This window comes from Psittacula echo (genome assembly GCF_963264785.1).
Source record: "Psittacula echo genome assembly, chromosome: 4".
Lineage (NCBI taxonomy): Eukaryota > Metazoa > Chordata > Aves > Psittaciformes > Psittacidae > Psittacula > Psittacula echo.
The window spans coordinates 120,739,116-120,760,600 of NC_137738.1; the positions used below are offsets into that span (position 1 = coordinate 120,739,116).

A 21,485-nucleotide genomic window follows, 5' to 3' on the forward strand; every position below is an offset into this window, starting at 1 on the left:
TCCTAGAAATCTCTTTCTCTTCTCTTTGACCTATCCATGACTTCAGCTGCCCTCAAAACAGAGATGAATTGCCCCCAGCACTTCTAAAGCAAATGCAAAAGTATAAAGCCTGACCTCAACCAGTTTCTTTTTTTTGTTGATATTGTTCTTTTGCAGTTTCTCGGGTTGAGGAGCAGCTCTGCTAACTGGTGGCCTGAAACAAACAGGTACAAAATGGGACAATCAATATGCTTGAAAGCAAAATAAAACCTCCAAAACCACAGCATGTGTTCGGTATGGCAACAAGAAATGGCCAACTGTAACTCTATCAGCTTAATGCCTAAGGTTTTTTAGAGTTGACCAACAAACTGAATACAATCATATGCATGTTGATGGAAAGAGCAGAAATAACACTGATTTTGTGGATGAGTGGCAGAACACCTTATGCCATTTCCTAAAAACTCCATGACTTAAATCCATGGGGAATTCCTTGAATACTAAAGGATAGTAAATTATTGCTTTCAGAAATGAGCTAAAAGATTTTCTACAGCTGGCACTTGACCTTTCCCCAACCTTGCTGCTTCTGAGAAACCCCATCATGAAACCTTGACTTGACTTCATGAAAACCTTCTCCAAAATCATATTAAAGATGAAATGATTAGATTTTGAACTGCACAAGTTATTCATCCGTGTGAAGTTAGCAGGGACTGAGGCCAGCAAAGCACTTTTATATAATCACAGTTGCTAGAAGTAGCTAAAAAGACAAATGTGGGACACTGAAACAAAATCTGAGCTGTGCAAATGGTCTTTAAAGACTGACAACCTGTGCTGCTACTATTTATCCTTCTGAGAAAGAAAGAAGAGGCACAGACCCAAGAGGGGAAGCAGGAGCTCAGCCTCTGGAAGTTCATGACCTTACAAAATCAAAGGCCTGCTCCACTGTAGATGAGCACTGTGTTAATTTGAGCATAATGATTCTCCCTTTCTGTTAACAGAAGTTCATGAGGGCTAATTCTAACCCTGTCCAAAGCAGAACAGAGCCATAAGGGTTGCACTGGATGACTGGAGAAATTAGCCCACAGAAATCTGGCCCACATCCTTCATCATGGTTGATCATGTTTCACTTAGAAAAGGTCTTGGGTAGAAGTGATGATGAGAAGAGAATAAAACCAGATATTACGGTTAAATGCTTCTCCAAAACATCACTTGATGGCTGCTGTTAATAACACAAACCTCACCTCACAACATGCCTTTAAACTTCAATTGCAGGTTCTGGAGACAGGGTTAAACAACAGTGGGGTTCTATAAGTGAAAAGCCCTCAATTTATTTAATAAACATTCCAATTGGGAAAGAATTTCCACAGTTTAAGATTTTCAAAAGATGTGAACGCAATCTCCATTATAAATGCTGTGAAAATTACATTGTTCTTGTCCTTAGGCTTTTACTCCCATTAATTCTCATTTGTGCAAAAAGTAATTGCAGAAGAATGAAATTCCTTTTACTTAAAGGGAGCTGCTTCTTCTGGAATCGTATTTTTTTAGCGAAGGTATTAAAGGCAACAAGTGACAAAACGCACATTTAGAGCACTTACTGCTACACAGCTAGAATACTTATTGCAGGAGTAAGCAGCGTGAAAATCGTAGCAGCCTGAAAATCTGAGCTCTCAATAAGACAGAACAAAGCTGGAGGTGAACAAACTAACCCACTTCTCAAGCAAACAAACAAACTCACTAACTACTAGCAAAGTACATTAGCAGGTGATCTTGTGACATTAAAGAGTGAAAGAGTTACCTTGATCCCCTTGTAAGCAGCAAATAAAGCCAAGTAAGAAACTTAATACAGTTTAGGTGTACTTCTGATCACTTTACTCATGCACAAGCACTTTTAGAGTCCGTCAGTCATTCCTTTGTGGCACAAACCATGCTGTTCAAGCATGCCAGTAAGAACTAAAACAGAAATTAAAGAGTGCACCAGTCCACAAATTCAGAAACACCATCCCTGGGTATGCTCTGAACTAAACATCCTATGGGATGGAGGAAAAAAGGAAGCTACATCCATGCTTACTGCACACTTTCTACTGCAGGAGGATGTGATTCCATGTGTCTATTTGCAGGTTCCTGACAGGGATGGAAATTGGTAGGCACTTAACAGCCTCCTAAGCACAGTTGAGAACGTCACACAATGGATGCTTGTTTTCTCTCCCAGCCTCTCCTAGTTCAGCCTGTGATTTCGCCTCCTCATTGTTCCTTGGGAGGCCAACTTGCTCATGGGGACAGCTTGTACTTTTTTGTTCAGAGGGAAACAAGCACCTTTTTTTTCTCTGAAAGTGGTCAATAAAATCACATTACGTAAGTGGTGGTGGTGGCAACTGGACCGAATAGCAGTGCAGTCACCAGAGAAGGGGGGAGGAAACTCTGACAAAACTTAAGGCTCTTACAAAATCAAATCATGATTTCATTGCAGCCCAGGTTTACCAGGGCCTTGCTCATGAAAGTAATAAATCATTTGCTTGTATGCTACCTGCTCTTTTTTCTGTTTTAGTGGAACTTTAAAACAGATCATTTGTACATTTCTTTACATTTCTTAACCCCCAAGATTTAACATCCGTTAAAGTTTATGACAAGAGCAAGGCAAGATTCTTTATGAAAATAAGAGAACATTACACAGTGACATGCTTGATCATCACTACCGTAAGCATGAGATTTCATTTGGAAGCATACACATACACACATATACTTTGCTATATACGTTTTCACAGTACACACCGACACCATGTTGTGTGCAGTCATATATACATATACACGTATATATATACACATGTATACATTCACTGCCTTATTATGTTAATAAAACAGATGTAAAGCAACACCCAATATTTAACATTTTAAGAAGTCATTTCATTTTTAACAAGTCTGGGACTGCATCTACTTGATTTTGATTTTGATACAGAAGATGGCAGTGTCAAGACAAGAAACTGGCACTGTAGCAAATGACATGTATTTCCCCCTTTTGACCAATGCAATCTGCATTCTACATGGACAGCAATCTGTGCTTTCTCTGTGTTAGTACTTACTTGACAATTCCCTGCCTCCAAAGGAAAGCAAGTTAAAACATAATACAAGCATTAACGGTTTCTTTCCAGTCATTTAAAATAAATGCGCTTATATTACGTTATGGGGTGAATGAGTTCCAGGAAAGGTAAGACATAGTCAAGACATTAAAGGGCTTTCAGTTCTTTAGATACTGTGAATACAGCAAATAAAATTCCTGTTACTAATGATTATCTTGACAATACGCTGCCACAAGTATGCAGGGGTATAAATCAGTGAACTACTCCAGAGTTACACTGACAAACCTCACCCACTGTCTTCACAGAGAAGGGTGAAAGAGACACCTCACACCTAAACAGAAGGTGATCCGAAATGACCAGGAATCATGAGTAGGAAGAGAAGCCTAAATCATGGGTAAGGTGAAGGGGCAGCACCAGGACAGAGAATAACAGGCAGACATAGCGAGAGCTGGGCATGGAGGAAGAGGGAATGAAGGTATGGAAGAGTGGAGCAGCTTGAGGGAGAAAAGAGATGTGATCTTAGGAAACAGGGACAAAGCATGGGGAGGTAAAAAAGTCAGATTTATTTAGACAGAAAATAAAGGGGAGAAAGCAGACCAAAATTGTTATGATAAATGCTATGGGACAGGGATAACCAGCTCACGCTTTTAGAGCACATGGTATAACTGCTCTCCGGTGACAGACACTGTCTGCATCAGTAATCAACTGGCAAGAACACAAATACTCTGTTCGGAGGCCAGTGGGAAACAGAATGGGATCTTCAGAGACAGCACTGCATGAAAGGGACAGTGAGGCTTGGGGCAGGGACAGATGGACTCTGACAAGGTGATGGGCTGGGATCAGCAGAAATGGGTAGAGAAGAAGCTGATGACAGGGAAACTAAGGTGTGAATTTAAATGGCAGCTACCTGGAGAGGGAACAGATCTGGATGCTACACAAAACTGAGCAGGACTGCTCCCAGGAAGAGAAAGCAAGGTGCAAAGAGAGGGAAGAGGACCCACTACCGTAGGTTTGTTTGGGCAACAGAACAAACCCCCAAGATTTATATACATATATACCGTTCATCTGTGGAAATGCAAAATCAGCTTTTCAAAGTACATTTCTCCTAGCAGTGCTGATGGAGTGCCCTAAAACTGCTGCAAAACTGGAGCTGTAAGAGGGGATTAAAGGATCTTGTGAATTTTAAACCCTTGGATTTTCCCATCCCAACATAGACAGGAGTTAAACAGACACCTTTTCCTGGTGTTACTTTTCCATCACATTTTGTGGATAATACAAGACAACCAAAGAGAACAGTATCCAATATGGAAACACTCTGCTTTAATACAGTGGGTCAAAGCAAAGCTGACACAAAACTAGAGGGAAACATCAATTGTAATCCAAATTGTTTTTTAAGGGGGTAGCACTGAAAAAGCCTCAGCATGGGCACAAATACTGATGATTTCACATGTATGCTGATGCACTCTTTAAAATAACCTAAAAACCCAGGTGGTGTTGCAAAGCACATGGTGGGGCAGTCATGTTTTGTAGGGGAAGTTAAGGCATTACATTTGCATGTCATTCCAGTTCAGTTCCCACCTGTGAAACAAGCAGGGAAGCAGATTAGTGAGGAGGGTAATCACTTCCGAATGACATCTGAAGGCCCTTATTTTTTAACAAGTTTAGCATCTTGGAAAGCTGTTTATCTACACAACTGTTGCAAATGGGCTGGCCCTGTTGCACAGAGGACAACACACTGGGCGCAGGGCTATCTGGAGGTTCCCTCAGCAGCAACTGCCCAAAGCAGCTACAAGGTACATGCTGTAACCTGCTTTAGGCCAAAACTAACTTTCTGTCTTTGAGCTAAAAAGGTTTTGATCACCTCAGGTAACGAGACTGCAGGAGAATTCTTTCCATATACTACCAAGGCAGCAGAATCAGTCCGACTTCAGCGTGTTCTGGAAGGTTCCTCTCTTTCCTTAGGCTTCTCTCAGGGTTTGTGATCATGTTTGAGGGGAAGAGCCTTCCCCATCTTTTTATTCTTTCCATAATCTCTGACATGTTTTGAAGCTGCGCTTACTGGATAAGTAGAAATATTCCACCAACAGTATATGGAGAACTTTTTCCATATAGGTAAAAAGGGCTGGAGGTAAAACACAATAGGCAGATCCTTCCCCTCCATAAAAAAACATAGCCGAAACCCACACTTTCTCAATCCATCCTGGACTACAACCCTCGAAAGTAGTTGAATATTTCACCTCAAACTCAGGGCAGAGAGCACTCAAGTTCAGAGAGAGAAACGCTGGTGACACGTTGTGCCCTGGGACAGTATTGGCATCCCTCAATTCCATGACCCCAAAGGGAACAGACCTTTGGGCCAGCTTTGTGCTGACCCGTGGGAGATGCCAGGTTGACACTGAGTTCAGCAGGTTGGCAGGGACTGCAAATACACCACTCACAATGTGTTCAAGCCCTGGGGACAACTGTGATGAAACCAGCATGCTGCCAAATACACTTAGGATGCATTAACTTGACATGGTGCTGTTGAGAAAGTAAAAGGGAATATCCCAAAGGATGCTGCTCATTCTCAGATGGGAGGTTTCTGCTGGTATAAGCCCGATGTTGTTTTCTCCACCCCAGAGATGTGTTTTCCCAGATACATTTTGAACAGTTCCCTCCTACACATGAATACAAAGCAGATTCACATTCAAAGCTTTTACACTGCACCCACAGAAGTGTGCACGTAAAAATGCATGAGCAAATTTTGTAACCATATGTCTAATAGTTCAGTTTATGGTACAAAGGTCTGTACTCACCACTTGCGAGGCTACTTTGAAAGCCTGTTTAGCTCAGCTCATGTTGTTTTAAAGGAATAAAGAATCAAAAGGGTAATATTTCAAGAGAGAAGATCCAAGTTCTCAACCTTCTTTAACTTCTCCCCTTTATCAGAGCATATGATTACAAATGATGCATAGTAACACACTGGGGAACAGGCTCTGAGACTGACAGCTCGTGGAGAGTGCGACAAGCCAGTATGTTAAGAAACCAGAAATCTAGACAAACATGCTAATGCTGCTTTTTGTTTCTTAAACATTCAACCTGCTCCAAAGGGTTTTCCATCACCAGGTATATTACAAGAGTTTTCAGTTTATGTAGAGTCATGCAAATCAAACTAAATGGAAGCTGCAGACACAAGATATGTATTAGCAGTTAGTAGAATGCAAATGCAAACATATCTTTGCCTTTTGTATTAGTAACACAAATACAGTCTTCACACAAGCTTGTTTTACTTCTTATCATAGAAATTCTTTGCCAGTTAAACCAGTCCCAGTTCAGAAGTTAGCCCTTTGCTGAAGTAAAGCCCAACTCCTACATAACACACAGCAGAGCTTACAATTGTCCTGGATTGCCTGGGACAGCCCCACAAGTGACCAAGTGGTCCCATAGTGTGGGAGCACCGCTCCTGGAGCTCCCACACCATGAGACTGCTCCTGCTGCACCTCCCATGGGCACCCCACTTCTGAACCACAGAGGCAAAGAGGATGCCAAGCAGAGGAGCAGAATGGAAGAGAAAAGTAAGGGTGGATGGGGAGGGCAGGAGGACAGACATGGAGAGGGAGAAGAAATAGAACAAGAAGGTTGGGGAGAGGAGAGAGAAACAACAGTCGATTAATTACTTAACTGAATGCAGCAGATACACCCACGAGACATTTTAGAACTGTTCCTCAGCCTCATCTTTCCTGTTATTTTCCCATCCTATAGCTATAACTGCTGATGGAGACAGTAAATCTTGAGTCCCCCAAAAAATGCCACACCATGATTTATTTCAAGTGCTGCAAGTAAAATCCACCATGTAACTCCTCCATTAGTCCAAGATATTTGCAGGATCATCATTATTTTCATCATGTAAATAAACAAGACAGGAAAAGTACATTTAACAAAGGGCTTTCATTTTCTTTTCTAAGGAAAAACCTTACTATTATCCCCAAGTTTGCCATATATAAGTATTTTGCCCTTTATAATAATGAAATTCCTCTGCCCAGTTTGCTCAGGGGCCCAACGCTCTGGAGATCCAGAGAAAACCAGTGGAAAACAAGTTTCCGTTTCATATTGCTGGATTGTGCTGAGCACAGGGCATGTGCTGGGTAGTAACAGCAGCTGCTCAAAGTCACAGTTATCTTGTGTGTTATTACGTCAAATCTGTCCTTCTACTCTGTTTCCCATGATGGGGGAGAGAAGGGACAAGAATTGCTGGCTCCTCTCTTTTGACAGCAAAGTAAGTCTTTGTATGAACTGGGGGAGTCCTACCTAAACTGTTGACTCCTTTCCATAAGGGTGGTGGTTGTTGCAAAGCTTTCCCCTCACTCCTTGTACCAGCTCTCAAGCAGATACTTGCACATCTCAGTTCTCAAGATTAAACTCCTCCTGAATTGTACAATGATTTGTTACTTTTAGAGGGATAATGTGCTTTTTCAGAGTCACCACTCTGAATATTATGGAAGCAGATTCCTGCAAGCTTGTTCTAGCAAACACAAAAATTAAAGAGATGGAAATGCAGCTGTAATAGAGGAAAATAAACCAGCCATCTTGAACCAAAACTGCCTCCTAGGTGTCACATAGTACCTTTGAAGCGTATTTGTATTATCTGAGGGAAACAAGTTGTTCAGCACCAGTTCGCCTTCTCAATAGTACTATTTAAAGAAACATAGTGAGCTTAAAGTCCCTGTTCCCAAGAAGCAGCTCAGAGCAACAGCCCCTGCTATTCCTGCCTCTTGCTCGAGCTGGAGGCTGGAAGGCTGGTTTTCTCTCCTTTCTTTCCTTAATTTAAACCTCCTCTCTTTAATTCTGGTGTTCTACCCACTATGCCTATGAATAACTCACCATACCCAAGGATAACTCTCTGTATCTATGAATAACTCACTATCTTTCTTTTCTCAGACACACAATGGAAATACAATGTGGGGACAAATCTCAGATCCTCACTGTACTCTGCAGTGAAGCAGAGCAGCAGTTTTTTGGGTCTTGTGATGAACTCACTTCTACCTTAAAGGACCTTCCAGCTTGCAACATGGCTTTCAAAATGTAGACAGTGTGTTATCAGAGTATTCACAGTGTGCAAATCCCATCAAATGCACAATCTCTGGGGTCTTTATACAGACATATGGCATAATTACAAAGAGGAAACATTTGGGAGTTGAACATGGTCAGACAAACCTTTACTGGCTGCTTCATTACTTTGTATTCTCAGAAGAGATGGGATCTGGCACAGCTAAAGTTTGCCTCTTAATTCACATGTCTTACAAGAGAAGCCAGCTTTACCCTGAAACACTCCTAATTCAGAGTGTTGAGATTCGGCATAAATTGTGCACATATTGGTACAACTGTGGCCAAAAAACTGAAGTCATTGACTACTGCAGTAGCCAACACATCTTACTGCATCCAAAACCAATGACCTTTCACAGCTTCAGGCCCTATCCCAGCACAACACCCTCAGAAACTGCAGGTTTTCCTACATTTCACCCTGCAATTTCTGCTTATAATGGTTTGACTGTAAATTCTGGTAATTTATATTAACCTGATGAAGAAAGGGAAGCAAATTTATCTTTGCCTAACAAGTCATATATGAAAAGTATGGGATCTGTTGACAAATTTATCAGAGCAGCAAATTGCAAATCATAGAATCATAGAATAGTTAGTGTTGAAAGGACCTTAAGATCATCTAGTTCCAACTCCCCTGCTCTGTGGGGGACCCCCATGGGACAGAGGGGTTGGAACTACATGATCTTAAGGTCCTTTCCAAGTAGCTGTAATTGAAAGATATAAAAACGTACTGAATAGCTGTGACTTTTCAGGAGAAAAGATGGAAAGGCCAGTTACAAGGGATTACTTTTAAGCTATTTTAAAATGAAGTTCAAAACTGTTGATTACATAGAGGCAGTAAGAAGAAAAGAAGATATAGAGACTTAAAGCCTAGAACTTGTTATGGGATAGCTTATTCTTTCAAGATAGGCCACAGGAAGCTATTTTCATGCACAGTCATTATCAAGAGATTATTATGGAAGGCATTATTACTTGAGGCAACCTCACTGCAGAGGAGGTGTCTACCCATTTAAATAGGCCCACCACTATAAACAGAGTGGGTAGTGTGGAAACACTAGAAGAGCTTCCAGCTTCAGTGTTGCTTTGTGGCGTTGGGTAGCACAAAGCACATTTTCCCTGCATTAGGCATTATCAGTCAGTGTGACAAGCAGGAAGCCTGCTCTGCAGTACCACGGGTTTTGTGTAAAAGGCTGAAAACAGCAAACTACCTGCTCGTTGCCAGGATGCCTTCCTCCACAGCAGCACAGCAGGTGTGTTGCTGAATCAGCTCAATCAGCTTATGCATTGCAGGACTGAGGATGTGGACAGACTCATGTCTGTGGGCAGACAGATAGTCCTCAGAGAAGCTGGGTACTTGCTTGCATCAGAACAGATCCAGGGCCAGGTTTCAAGAAGGGAAGCTTTCTATGGACCCAAAGGGACTGTGGTGGTTTTCACTCCTGGACTGAAAATAGTGCTGGCAAACTGCAGAAGAGACTGATGCTTATGCTTGTATTGCTGGTAATTCACTAGTACAAAACCATTTTAAGCTCAGCTTAATTGGTCAATTAAACTAGCTCTACAGTTGCTTTTGCATCATCAAAGCAGAATAAAGCAGCTGGAAGGTACAAGGGTTTCTGGTGTAAAACATTTGGTGCACCATTGGCACTTGTCATTTCATGTGTAATAACAGTTTAGCACTATTAGCCCAAAATAAAAGAGTTTCACTTTTTTAATTCAATCTCAGAACATTACTAGATAATACCCTATGCCTTTTTAGAGAAAAACGGAGGAAGAAAGATATTATATGAGTAAATGAGGAAATGGAATGAGAAATCCTTAAAAGAAGGGGAAAAGAAACGTTTATGGTTCAGTATTCCATTGAAAAAAAAAAAAGACTAATCCTCCTATTGCATGTTTTTGCTAAAATGTGATGAAAATAAAGAGGTGCACCATTTTTCTTCTCATTTTTCACACCCAACTTCTGCTGTCCTATTCAAACGCTGAGTGAAAATGTTATGATTACTTTCTATCCATTCCTTGAGAGCTTTAAAAACATAAACAAATTCATTTTTCGAAGGTCTGCATGAAATCAGGGACTATTCCTCACTCCATTTTGCATCTTGCAAATCAGGACACCAAGGCAATTTAAAGCCAAAAATCTCAAAAGATGGCACTAGTTTTCCATAGTCAGGTAAGAGAACCTCAGACCTTCGTCTGTTCAATGTGTTACGTTTGTTCAACACACTGCTTAACTGATCTCCACTTGCAGCCATGAGTGTTCAGTTTTCCTGCAAATTCAGCTGTACTCCTCTGGAATTGCGGTGGGACACGGTGAGAGGCTGCCTGCAGAATACTCCGTTTGCTAACCACCACCCAGAGTCCTGTGACGGAAGCAAAACACAGCTCTCCACAGGCTCCAGAGCTCTCTTCTTGCCATCCCAGCCTCTTTCTCCACCCAGCACTCTCATCTTCTGCAGTACCTGCAGCAGGGATCCCGCAGTGCACCAGTGCTTCCTCCTGCACCCGCTGTACTCCCTGAGGACACGTATCCTGCTCTCTAACTAGGGCAGGATCCCTGGGGAGAACAATATGCCATTGCTGAATTGTTACTAGTCATGTGTTCCGGGCAAACTGAGGGCAAACAGCCAAGCTTGAACTGTTTCTGTGGGTTAACCCACAGCAGCCTTTTGTCAGTGCCCAACATTGGGCGAAGGCAAGAAAACTCATGATGAAAGAATGACCACTGATAAAAAGAAATTCTATAAAAGAGACTGCACGGATTCACAGTTGAGAAATCAACTGGATTCACTGGTGTACATTTACTGGTCTAAATTAGGAAGGGGAATGTACTTTACTGGCTATAGATTCTTCTCTACCAGCAATAGTGTCCCAGACAGAGTTTTTACTCACTCCCTCCCCTAGGTCTATGGACCTCACTCTGTGCTCAGCTCTTACCTCTTTTCTTTACTGTCTTCTCCAATACTATTCTCCTTCCAGCTTATTTTTCCCAGAATAGTTCAGCCTAAGGCCAATGTGTGCCATGGGAAATTTCAGCTTTAACAGTAACAACCTGACACAATTATAACCTTTCAATGAAAACATCACCACAAAAGCCTCAATTACAAAGCATTTACAAGCTCTCCCTGTCCCCAAAGCCCTGCTGCACACACATGCACAGCTACACCTACTAATTAGGAAAGAATATGGCTGCTTATGTGACAGTAGCAGCGAACACAACACTCACAGGTGTTTTACTGATGTATACATATTATTCTCCATCATATTAATATGTTGAGCACCATTTTAAATATTATCTTGTGAATTTGCACATTCCTGTCCTATTTTTAAGGACTAATTTTAGTTACGTGAAAAGAGATTCAAAAGAATGCAGTGTACATTTAGAAATGAATGCCTTTGCGTGACATACCTCTCTTCTACTGAAACTTCCTTCAGCTGCTGATGTGGTTTTGTCCCTTCCATTTCTCGGATGCTTACTGCATAGATCTTAGTGGTATAGTCAATTGCTTTTTCTCTTGCAACATCACTATCATAACCTTAGGAAAATAAAACATAAAATAAAACAAACTACCCTTGTTTCACAGTGGAAGAGTAGAAAACAAGATCTACACCAATAAAAGGAAAGAAACAAATCCTACCAAGCTCTCCCTACACTGAGCTTTAGCACATGAATGTCTCTTGCCCACTTCAAGTTAAATGCCTGTGTGAGTCTAAATTAAAGCCATGTTTCATACAATCCTTTTTACCTCCATCTTCTTCTGCATCTGTGTCTGATTCTTCACTATCAACCAGCTTACTCTCCTGAATGCCCAATAATTCTCTGGTCCAGATCATCAAAGCTGTATCAGCACCACCTACAGTCAGCAGCACAGAATCATTGTGTAACCACCGCACGTTGGTTACCTGTGCGCTGTGACCCACGTACTTCTTGAATTTTGCATGTTGGCCCTGTGTAGCACAAAGAATTCCCATGTTAGCAGCCTGACATGCCACAAACAGTGTCTTCCTTAATTCCTCTGCTTCTGTAGCATCGAATCATAGAAATAAACGCATTTATTACCTTCACTGGATATGAAAAAAGCTTCACAAACCCAAAATCATCTCCTGTAGCTAACAGCGTTCCATCTTTTGTAAGGCTGGCAGCATTCACAACAGTCACGTCACTGTGCATGGGCCAAATTCCTTCACAAGTAGAGCCAAGTACACATGTCCAGGTGTCCCACTCTATTTTCTCTACCTGCAATTAAAATATCCCCAGAAGATACTGTCTTAATACATCAAACGCACATTGGTTTCACACCTATATTTCTCTATGTTTGATATTAACTTAATTTTAGTGGTTTTAGAAACTGTTCACTGTTTACAGCTTATTAATACAAACTGTTTATCTCCATCAAAAGGCTTAAAACCTCAAATATTTCCACTTTTCCAAGGTAAAGCATGATCTGGATACAAATCTCCTGAAAGATTTTCTGAGGTGCTAAACATTGCCAGTTTTGCACAAGAACTATGTGTCACAAATGATCCACATCATTAAATCCAGGCCATAATCTTTAGAGGGGGTATAAACTAGATGAACACTCGTTACACAGAAAACCATGGCAGGGGTTGGAACAGGATGTTCTTAAGGTCCTTTCCAACCCAAACCATTATAAAATTCTATGATTCTATGAAAACAGGTGACTTTTCAGGAAAGGGGTTATGGAAAATGACTGCTATTAAATAACCATTAATAAATTTAGAGATACAAGCGGAAGCTTGCAAGTCCTACCATTTACAAAGGCTAGGAAAGATGCTATACAGAATGATTAAATCTAATTCTATTGTATTTAAAAGGAAAAGCTAGACCATTTGAAGACAAAATATGCTAATTTTCAACAGTCCTGAAAAATAACTTTCACAGTAAAAAGATCCAATAAGCATAATTCGTACCTCAGCAATTCTTATAATATGCCTTTTCCCCCTTGGTGCTTCAAAAAATAGCTGTTCTTTGGCACCAGAATTGACTTGCAATAACTTTCCTGGGTATGAAATAAGAGTTTATTATGATCCTTATTCATTATCATGAATATTCTGAACTTTCTTTTGATTGAGTAAAGAGGTTTCTAAGGGTAAGCTAAAGCAGAGGTTTCGAATCACTCTCAGAAGAATCCTATACTCCCAATTCACTGCAGAAGTAGTATTTTAAGTATTATCCACCATCCCTAAAAAATTACTGTCTTGCAGCAAATTGTGTTCTTCTCATAACAAATATTTCACTTGTGTTTTCATCACCATGATAATGAAAAGTAAAAACTATAAATGTGTATGCTTTGAATTTTCATAATCATTCTGCAAGACAGCTTTGCCAAAAGCTAAATGCACTGTAAGATCCTGTTTTGCAGTGCTTGACTGGTATATAGTCCAGTTACACACCAAACTGTCCCTCCCCATGAAGTTTACTGTACTCATACAAAAGCTATGATATTACAAAGATAATCCTGAATGCAACTGACAGTACATTAGATTATCAACTGATATGAACTAGTGCCGTTCCAGCAATGTTCTGTTTTCACTGAGCTTCTTGCCCATTGTTACGTGAGCTATACATAGTCAGTCTGTTCGGGTCACTGACAAACAGAAATGCAATATGCCATAGAAGCATCATGCCTTTCCTACCTGACCTATATAATGCAGTTTATACAATTTAGTATATTAATCCTTTACATCTAGAAGTTCAGTTAGTTTCCAATAAATACCATAAAGGACACAAAGAATTCTCAGTTTTCTTATACTTTACATCTGCTCATGCATTATATCCAAGAACTGGCTATTACAAGTAGTATTACACAGCTTGCTGTTATTACTTTACAACTATCAGATTGAGGGTTTTAAGCAGGCACACAGTACCAGCTCAGCTGTAGCACGGTTTTCTATTTCCAGCTTAAGAATGGCACCCAGATCTGAATGAATTCTGCAAGGAATTTAGCTCCTGTTGTGGGCCGTGAGCTTGCACCACAATTTAGGACTAGCACAACAGGGGAAGCAGGGCTCAGACACACAGGTGTTTCCACACAGAATCATATTAGGTCTGGGAAGGCTTATTTGCAAGAGTTCATTATCAATCCTGCTAGATGTTATTAGCTGTGACAGTAAGGCTCGCTAACTTCATTGCAGTGATTGCCATGTAATGATCAGCAAAGAAGCAAACAAATTGGATGCCAGCAAATGTAATTGCACTGAACCCATATGGTGCTTAACGTTGAAACATCATTTGCATTAGTAGTGACAGTTTATGCTAACAACTGGTACGAGAACAGCTTTCTGATATTCTGTTTCACAGGCATTTTAAATCTGTATCTCTGGTCAAACATTTTACCTCTCGAGTCCCAGTCAATGTGTGTGATATAGCTGGATGCACCTTTACAAATGCCAACTCTTTTGCTGGTAAGCACATTGTAAATATCTACAAAATTATCATGGGAAGCCACAGCCAGGTACTTCCCTGATTCTGTAAAGAAGAGACACTGAGATTATTAAAGCTGTACATGTTATAATTATTATTGTTATGCATTTTTACTACTGTAGATCAACCAAATGCACCAGTTTACGGTGGGCCCCATTGTACTGGGTTGCATACAACCATACAGAACTGTAAAGTATTTCAATGGAGCACACATAAAGCCAGTCTACCTTCTGAACATTCACTCCTTTGTCTACAGGAGAAAAACAGACTCCAAGATAAATGCTGTCCTTTCACCTTATCATCTGATTATACCTCGTGAAAACTTTATATCTGAGATCATTTCCTTTCTGTGGTGAAAAGAGACCATGTCTTCAACAGTGTCAGCATTTACCACCAGAAAACTCCCATCATTCAAGCCTACAGCCAAGGCTTTCCCATCGGGAGAAAAGGCACAGCATCGTCCACCTGCAGAAGAAAACGGTAGGGAGTATCTTCAGGTTGACAAACTTGGGAGTGAGAGAACCATAAATGAACTGCAACTGAAAGGTTTTTACATCAAGTACATCCCTTTTAAATAGATTTGTTTTTTATTAAAACCAATATATTATGTGATAGCAGGGCTATGGTTAACTTTTTACTAAGTGGGAATGTACCTTCTGTGGTTTGATAAGACTTGGAATGGGTGTAGGTGCAAATGCCACCTTGCAGCTGTGTTCTAAACACACCAGTGATGTCAAAAATCCAAAACAAAACAAGAACAGAAAGGATATCCAGATGGAAAATTCCAAGACTCATTACAGGCAGCATAACTATATGTCTTTTAGGAATACTACACTGAAAGCTTCTTTGTTATACAACTGAATTCCTGTCAGGTGAAACACATTTAAAACAGAGAAGTACTACACTTCCTCCATTTACTTTTGGCCTCACCATTATTTCTGACCATACTCTCTCATACAGATATCCTCCTCCATCCCTGAGTTCACCTGACTCTGGTTTTCCTCATCCAATTAGAGTTCCAGTGCTCTGGATCTGTCACTGAAAATGAAGCATGTTGAATTTCCACCAGAAAACTTCCTAAATGATATCGATGAATAAATGAAATAAGAGTAATTTTGGGAAGACAGCATTGCAGCATAGCTTATCCAACTTTATACAGAGGAGGGGGCAGGAAAACTGTTCATTTTCAGAGAAGTTAAAATAACACGTAACATTCATGTTGCCCCGATTGTGCTCACCATGCAGAACATTTTACATTTGTCTTCATAAGGAAACTTTTTAATGTCAGCAGAAATATATGCTAGCCTTAAATAAGTATTCTTAGGAAGGAAAATGATTCCAAGGTCAAGTCATTCCACTTGGAATCCAATGAAAATACATTAAAGTTAATTTTATTATCATTCATTACAATAGATTATCATCCTTTTTCTTCCTACCCTTTTCATTGACTTGACACATGCCAAAGACAATTCACTTTCTATGCTTTCAATTTCTTAATGACTGTGTCCTCTTCCTACCTAATTAATGCCTGTGATGAGCATTGAAAGCAAGGAGGGGACTGTTACAGGAACAGAGTGACATCATGACCATTATATACCGTATATGGCCAAATGAGAATTACCTTTCTTGAGTTTCCTCACGGCCAGCATGCGGTGCTGGGATGAGAGCTCCCAGATTCGGAGTGTTTTATCATCACTCACTGTTGCACAGACAGGCAAGAGAGGGTGAGCTGCCAAGCCCCAGACTTCTCCTTCCATATGTCCCTAAAGTGAATCATTGAATATAAGAGTATATAATGCATTTGGGTTTGTGTGGTACCTTACAAGTCCCAGGCAATAAGGCTTCCACCATCTCCTCTCAAAGGATTTCCACATTCAAAGAGATCTGACTGTTTGGTCTGTTTCCTCTGATAACCATCTAAAACATACTTCTCCATAGTCTCCTCCACTGTTACTAGCTCTAATTCCCATGCTTCTAAAGCTCTCTCTTCCAGACTTGAAATGAACAAGAAATAGTGATGCCCCAAACATGACTTTATCCTGAAATCCTAACATGGGCTAATCTATCTTTAAGGCTTCTGCCATTTTCGAGATCCTGAAGAACTTCTTTGTCCAGCATACACATATTCAGTTCATTTAATCCTTCCTCAGAACTCAGTTTTCAATGTGCCACAGCTTGCTGGCCCTGCAGTTCAAGGTGAAATCATTTCTCATTATTCTCAATCTGGATTTCAGTTTGGTAACTGGTTTTGTTGAGATAGAAAGATACCAATGACAGGAAAAGGGGAGGAACTCTCCTCGCATCTTGATTACACCTTACGGATTCTCTATTTTGGCTCAGCTGATGCATTTAAAGATGTCATTTTAGATGGATGACAATTGTAACACTTTATCAGAAAACTCACTGCAATCAGGTAATTCTAAGGTAATTTTCCTATCTCATAACCTTAGTATTCATCTGAAGATAAATATATTAGGATGAGATTGCAATTCCAAATTAGTGAGTTAAATAATTTACAACTTTACATTCAGGTTAGCAAGGCTGTCATGAAGGCAATGACAATTGGAAAGATTATTTTGTGTGATCAGAACTGACTAGAAAAAAAAACACTAAAGAAACAATGTATTTGTAAAAAATAATGCTAATTTAGTCAGTTACAGACAACAAAAAGTAACAACTTGACAGATTATAACTCAGTAAATGATACGTAGGATTTTCTACATATAGATATTAGGGTTAAGACACTAAACCAATGCAACATCAAATACAGCAGTGGGCATATATATGATTTGTTTTAACCAAACTTTGCAAAACACTTTGGCTTGCAAAAAGAGGTCTCTTTAAACTATAATATCTACAAAAAGCATAAAAAGCCTCATCAGCCTTTGGACCTATTGGACTGCTCATTTTACCTTCAGAATTCTGAATCCACAGTGAATCTCAAAGTCATTTACATAAGAAAGCATCAACTTCTGCCTAAGTGAGGAAAGGAATGGTGGCCAACAGGGTTAATGAAAACAGAAAGGAAAGAACTGGGAAAATCTTATAACATCTTCTGTTTCTACAGGGAATATTTTGATATGGGAGATCCATGCCGTACCTGAACAAGAAGAGTCATAGGACCACTTTTATCAATTTCAAGTATCTCTCCATTTTTAGTTCCCACTAATATATGTCCATGTCCTAGACTGATGGCTCGAATTGAGGGATTGTCTTCTAGCAGTAAACCTGAAGCATGTAAAAAGTTAATTTAAGGTTTTTATTGTGAAATCAAAAAGAGCCTCATTATCATCCATAGTTTATACAGCTGATACTACCTAAAATTGAAATCTCTTTAAAATCATGAAACATGAGATACATTTGCCTGATCAAACTACTACATAATCCCTGGATTTAATTAACAGTTCAAAGGAGGGGAGCTTGTGCTAGTCTATACTGTGGCAATAAAAAGGCTGGTATTTTACTGCTTTAACAGTGACAGTGTACCAGGGTTCAGCTGCTCCAGCACCATGGATGTTAAGTCTGTCATTAGCTGTGAATGTCACTGTACAAGCTTTCACCTGATGCCTGTTGGAAGTACAATTTAACAGGGCTTTCGAGCTCACAGGGACCTTGGTCTCAGTACATGAAATGTGGCCAGCTGAGGCAGCTAGCTGCTAAACAGAACAGGCTTTGGAGCAGTCAGACTCACAGGCTTGTGACATTCCTTTCTAAAATCATTTCTTCAGTGAAAACAAAGCCAAATGTCACGGAATAGATGAGGAAATAGCAGAGCAAACTAGAAATGGCAAAGACTGTGTGAAATGCAACTTGCAGCAATCCAGAGAATTACAGCATGGAGTAGTAAGTAATTTATTACAGTTCTCTTTGTTTTCTGGTAAGTTTTGACACCTATTGCTGCTGGTCTACCAGCCTTCCTGTGTATAGTCCTTATTAAAACACACTAAAAAATAATACCTTTAGAACTAGCAGATAGTGCTGCTCTTTTAATAGCATACGTCTTCAGACATCGTTCAAACATATCATCCCACAGAGCCACGATTCCATCTTTTCCACCAGTTACAAACCCCTGTGTGATCACAGAATGGAAACAGACAAATGTCAGTGCTCATATGTTAACATTTAAAAAGGCATGTCCAAGGACAGTATAAATTCCCCTTTGCATTTTGTTTATGTGTTGAATTAAAAATGATGGAGCCTACACCCATGAAAAAAAATATAGAAGGGGATAAGATTAGAGAGTTGCTTTTTTAGGGTTACAAAGATTTAATAACCCTGCAGATTGCACACTATTGTAAGTAGTAATGCTGGACCATAACATTTTTCTGCATGTGAAAATAAGCTATGGACAAATATGTGCTTCATCTTCAGACAAGTAGCTAGTAAAATAGTCTCACTTAGCAGATGTTTCAAACTGAGTTTTAATAATGTATAGGAACCAATTCTTTGATTAACACCCTTGGTAGATTCTCTTTATCTGTGCCAAGTGAGTGTAAAATACAGCATAAATAACTAACCAAGAAAAAAGTAAGAGAAGAGGATGTTCAGAAGATGGAGTGCCAAGATCAAATAGAAAAACTGATTGAAAAGCTGGGAACAATCAGCTAGGGCAGAAAGGACTGAGCTGCAGGGATTTTAAGTGACCTTGATCTATAAAAATGTTTATAGTTAATATTCTTCTCCTCCCTCTATACTTTTGAAGTTGAAACTATAACCTCAAAAAGGATGTTCCATTATCAGCATTTTCAAACTGCCAGTGGCAAAACTTCGCCCCAACCTCATTCATGCGATGTCAATAATATATTTTGCCATAGTTTCTTCTAAAGATTTCTTGATGCAGCTTAAGAAAAATACTTTTGCTATCTGGAATAAATAACTCAGAGAAACAAAACCTTTGGATATTCAAAGTCTTGATTGCTTAAGATACAGTGATAATACTATTAAAAATTCATGTTTCATATTCTGGAAACTGATAATGCAAACATATTTTTGGGATCAGGCTGAAGAGGCAGTGAATAGCTCCTATTACTCTCCTGGGGTTTACAAATACAACAGTGACAAGCTTGAATGTATTCTTTCTCAGTGAGAAATAAATGCTGCATATTCCCAGGTCAGAAAGTTATTGGTCAGATAGCAAGCACATAACGACATGGTGCTCACAAACAAATATCTATCAAATAACAGAACTCATTAATATCGGTTCTGTGATTTTAATCACATTCAGATTCATACAGTTCAACTCATTTTCTGCTATGGTTTTGATTATTAAAACATCTTCAGTGTTAATGCAATGTAGGACAATGTATTGCTCATGTACACATCGAGTTACCCTGAGTAACTTCACTGGAAGGTATGTGAGTTACACACTTCTAAAATCCAGTGCTTCAACAGAACCCATAAAGATGAATGGGTCACATCAGATGCTAAATACCTTATCCAATGCATGCATGGCAAATACAGGTCCATCATGGGCTTTCACTGTCTTCAGCAACAGAGTGTCCTTCCAGATATAAATATCTCCAGTAGCAGCACCAGAGAAAACCAGATCTTCTATTCGCCCGTATGAGACACTCATCATAGTTTCCAGTTTTCCAGTAGTTCCAAACGTTCCTCGTTTTGATGTAAAACCTCCACCTGCACCATGAACAAAAGGAATCTGTCTGGATTTCAGTTTGCAGCCATAGTGCTGTAAAGACAAATGTCTTGACCCCATCATCCCCTTTGATTATCTATGATGGAGTAGATTAGAGAAATACTGAAAACAGAGTACACAGGGGACAAATATAATAGCAGAAAATCAATGTCGGAAAGACAGTTTTGAAGCAGCACAGACTTTATTTTTCAGGCTGTTCTTTCCAAGCAAATGGTAAATTTAGTGAGGAATTGTGTAAAAAGGATTAACACAATGGCTGGCAGGATGGCTTTTGCACAAAACAGCCTGCCAAGCTCCTGCCACGCATTTACTGTTTAAAGGTGACCACAACTACACATGAGATACTAGAGGTTCATTTTGCTTGTCCACTAGCAACCTGGCAATTTGGCAGCAGTTCTGCATAATAAATGGCAGGATTTGCTGCTGTTTTGATCATCAGAGAACCAAGTTGCCACAGTATTACTTCAGTTCAGAAAGCAGGAGTAGCTGTATGCACCCATGAATTGAGTACTGACAGATTAAAATACACATAGAAGTACAAAATAAAATAGCAGTGGTATCCTTTTGCCAAGTCATTGTGTATTTCACAATTAGCATCACACCAAGAGTCCCACTGAGCAAATCTTAATTCAGAATACACCATTTTTATTGCAAAGAGACTGTACTTTGAGTAAGATACTGCTTAATGTAAATTCCTGCAATGGAATTTAGCAAGCAGCACTGAAAGTGTATTTTATCATTACAAAAATAACCTAAACATAACCTATGCAGGGAAAAATGTAATTTTTAATCTGAGAGCACCTGAACCACTTGAATGCTGTCAAGTATGGTGTAAGTATAGGAGCTTCATAAAGCTACTTGATTCTGAGTTGTCTTGAGTTCTATTTTTAGCTGCCCTTGCCCTGCCAACCTTACACACAGAAGATGCTCTCCAAGATCTTTTGACCAAGTACTCATGTAGTGTCTATGCAATTAAAAGTCACGAAGAACAAAAAATCATGAAGAAACCAGCTCTTTCTCAGTCTGACACAAGTCTAGACCAACAGCTACTTCCCATTCTGAATATTTTGCTTGTTAGTCTGCAGAATCTCATCCTGTTTTGAAATAATGGAAAATACACTTTCATTTTTCATTATTTAGAAAAGGAAACAAACGTTCTGTGTCCTACAGAAAATAGATTACCTTGATAACTTGGTTCTTGTGATACTGTGTTATGAATTTTAGCCCAAATTGTTATAACTCCACTTCTGCAAAGCAC

The 21,485-nt window shown here is 39.7% G+C and overlaps 1 protein-coding gene across 2 annotated transcripts in view; it reads right to left on the reverse strand.

The window, feature by feature from the left end:
- EML6 (EMAP like 6) overlaps window positions 1-21,485 on the reverse strand; it is a gene marked incomplete at both ends in the record, with an annotated part of 119,856 nt that overhangs the window by 15,493 nt on the left and 82,878 nt on the right. For both annotated transcript variants that reach the window (XM_080616309.1, XM_080616308.1), the window contains 11 exons: window positions 115-193; window positions 11,539-11,665; window positions 11,876-12,077; window positions 12,190-12,366; window positions 13,062-13,150; window positions 14,488-14,619; window positions 14,887-15,039; window positions 16,196-16,337; window positions 17,675-17,802; window positions 18,532-18,643; window positions 20,006-20,208. In XM_080616309.1, coding sequence (XP_080472435.1) covers window positions 115-193; window positions 11,539-11,665; window positions 11,876-12,077; window positions 12,190-12,366; window positions 13,062-13,150; window positions 14,488-14,619; window positions 14,887-15,039; window positions 16,196-16,337; window positions 17,675-17,802; window positions 18,532-18,643; window positions 20,006-20,208 — 1,544 coding nt within the window. The remainder of the gene's footprint in view (window positions 1-114; window positions 194-11,538; window positions 11,666-11,875; window positions 12,078-12,189; window positions 12,367-13,061; window positions 13,151-14,487; window positions 14,620-14,886; window positions 15,040-16,195; window positions 16,338-17,674; window positions 17,803-18,531; window positions 18,644-20,005; window positions 20,209-21,485) is intronic.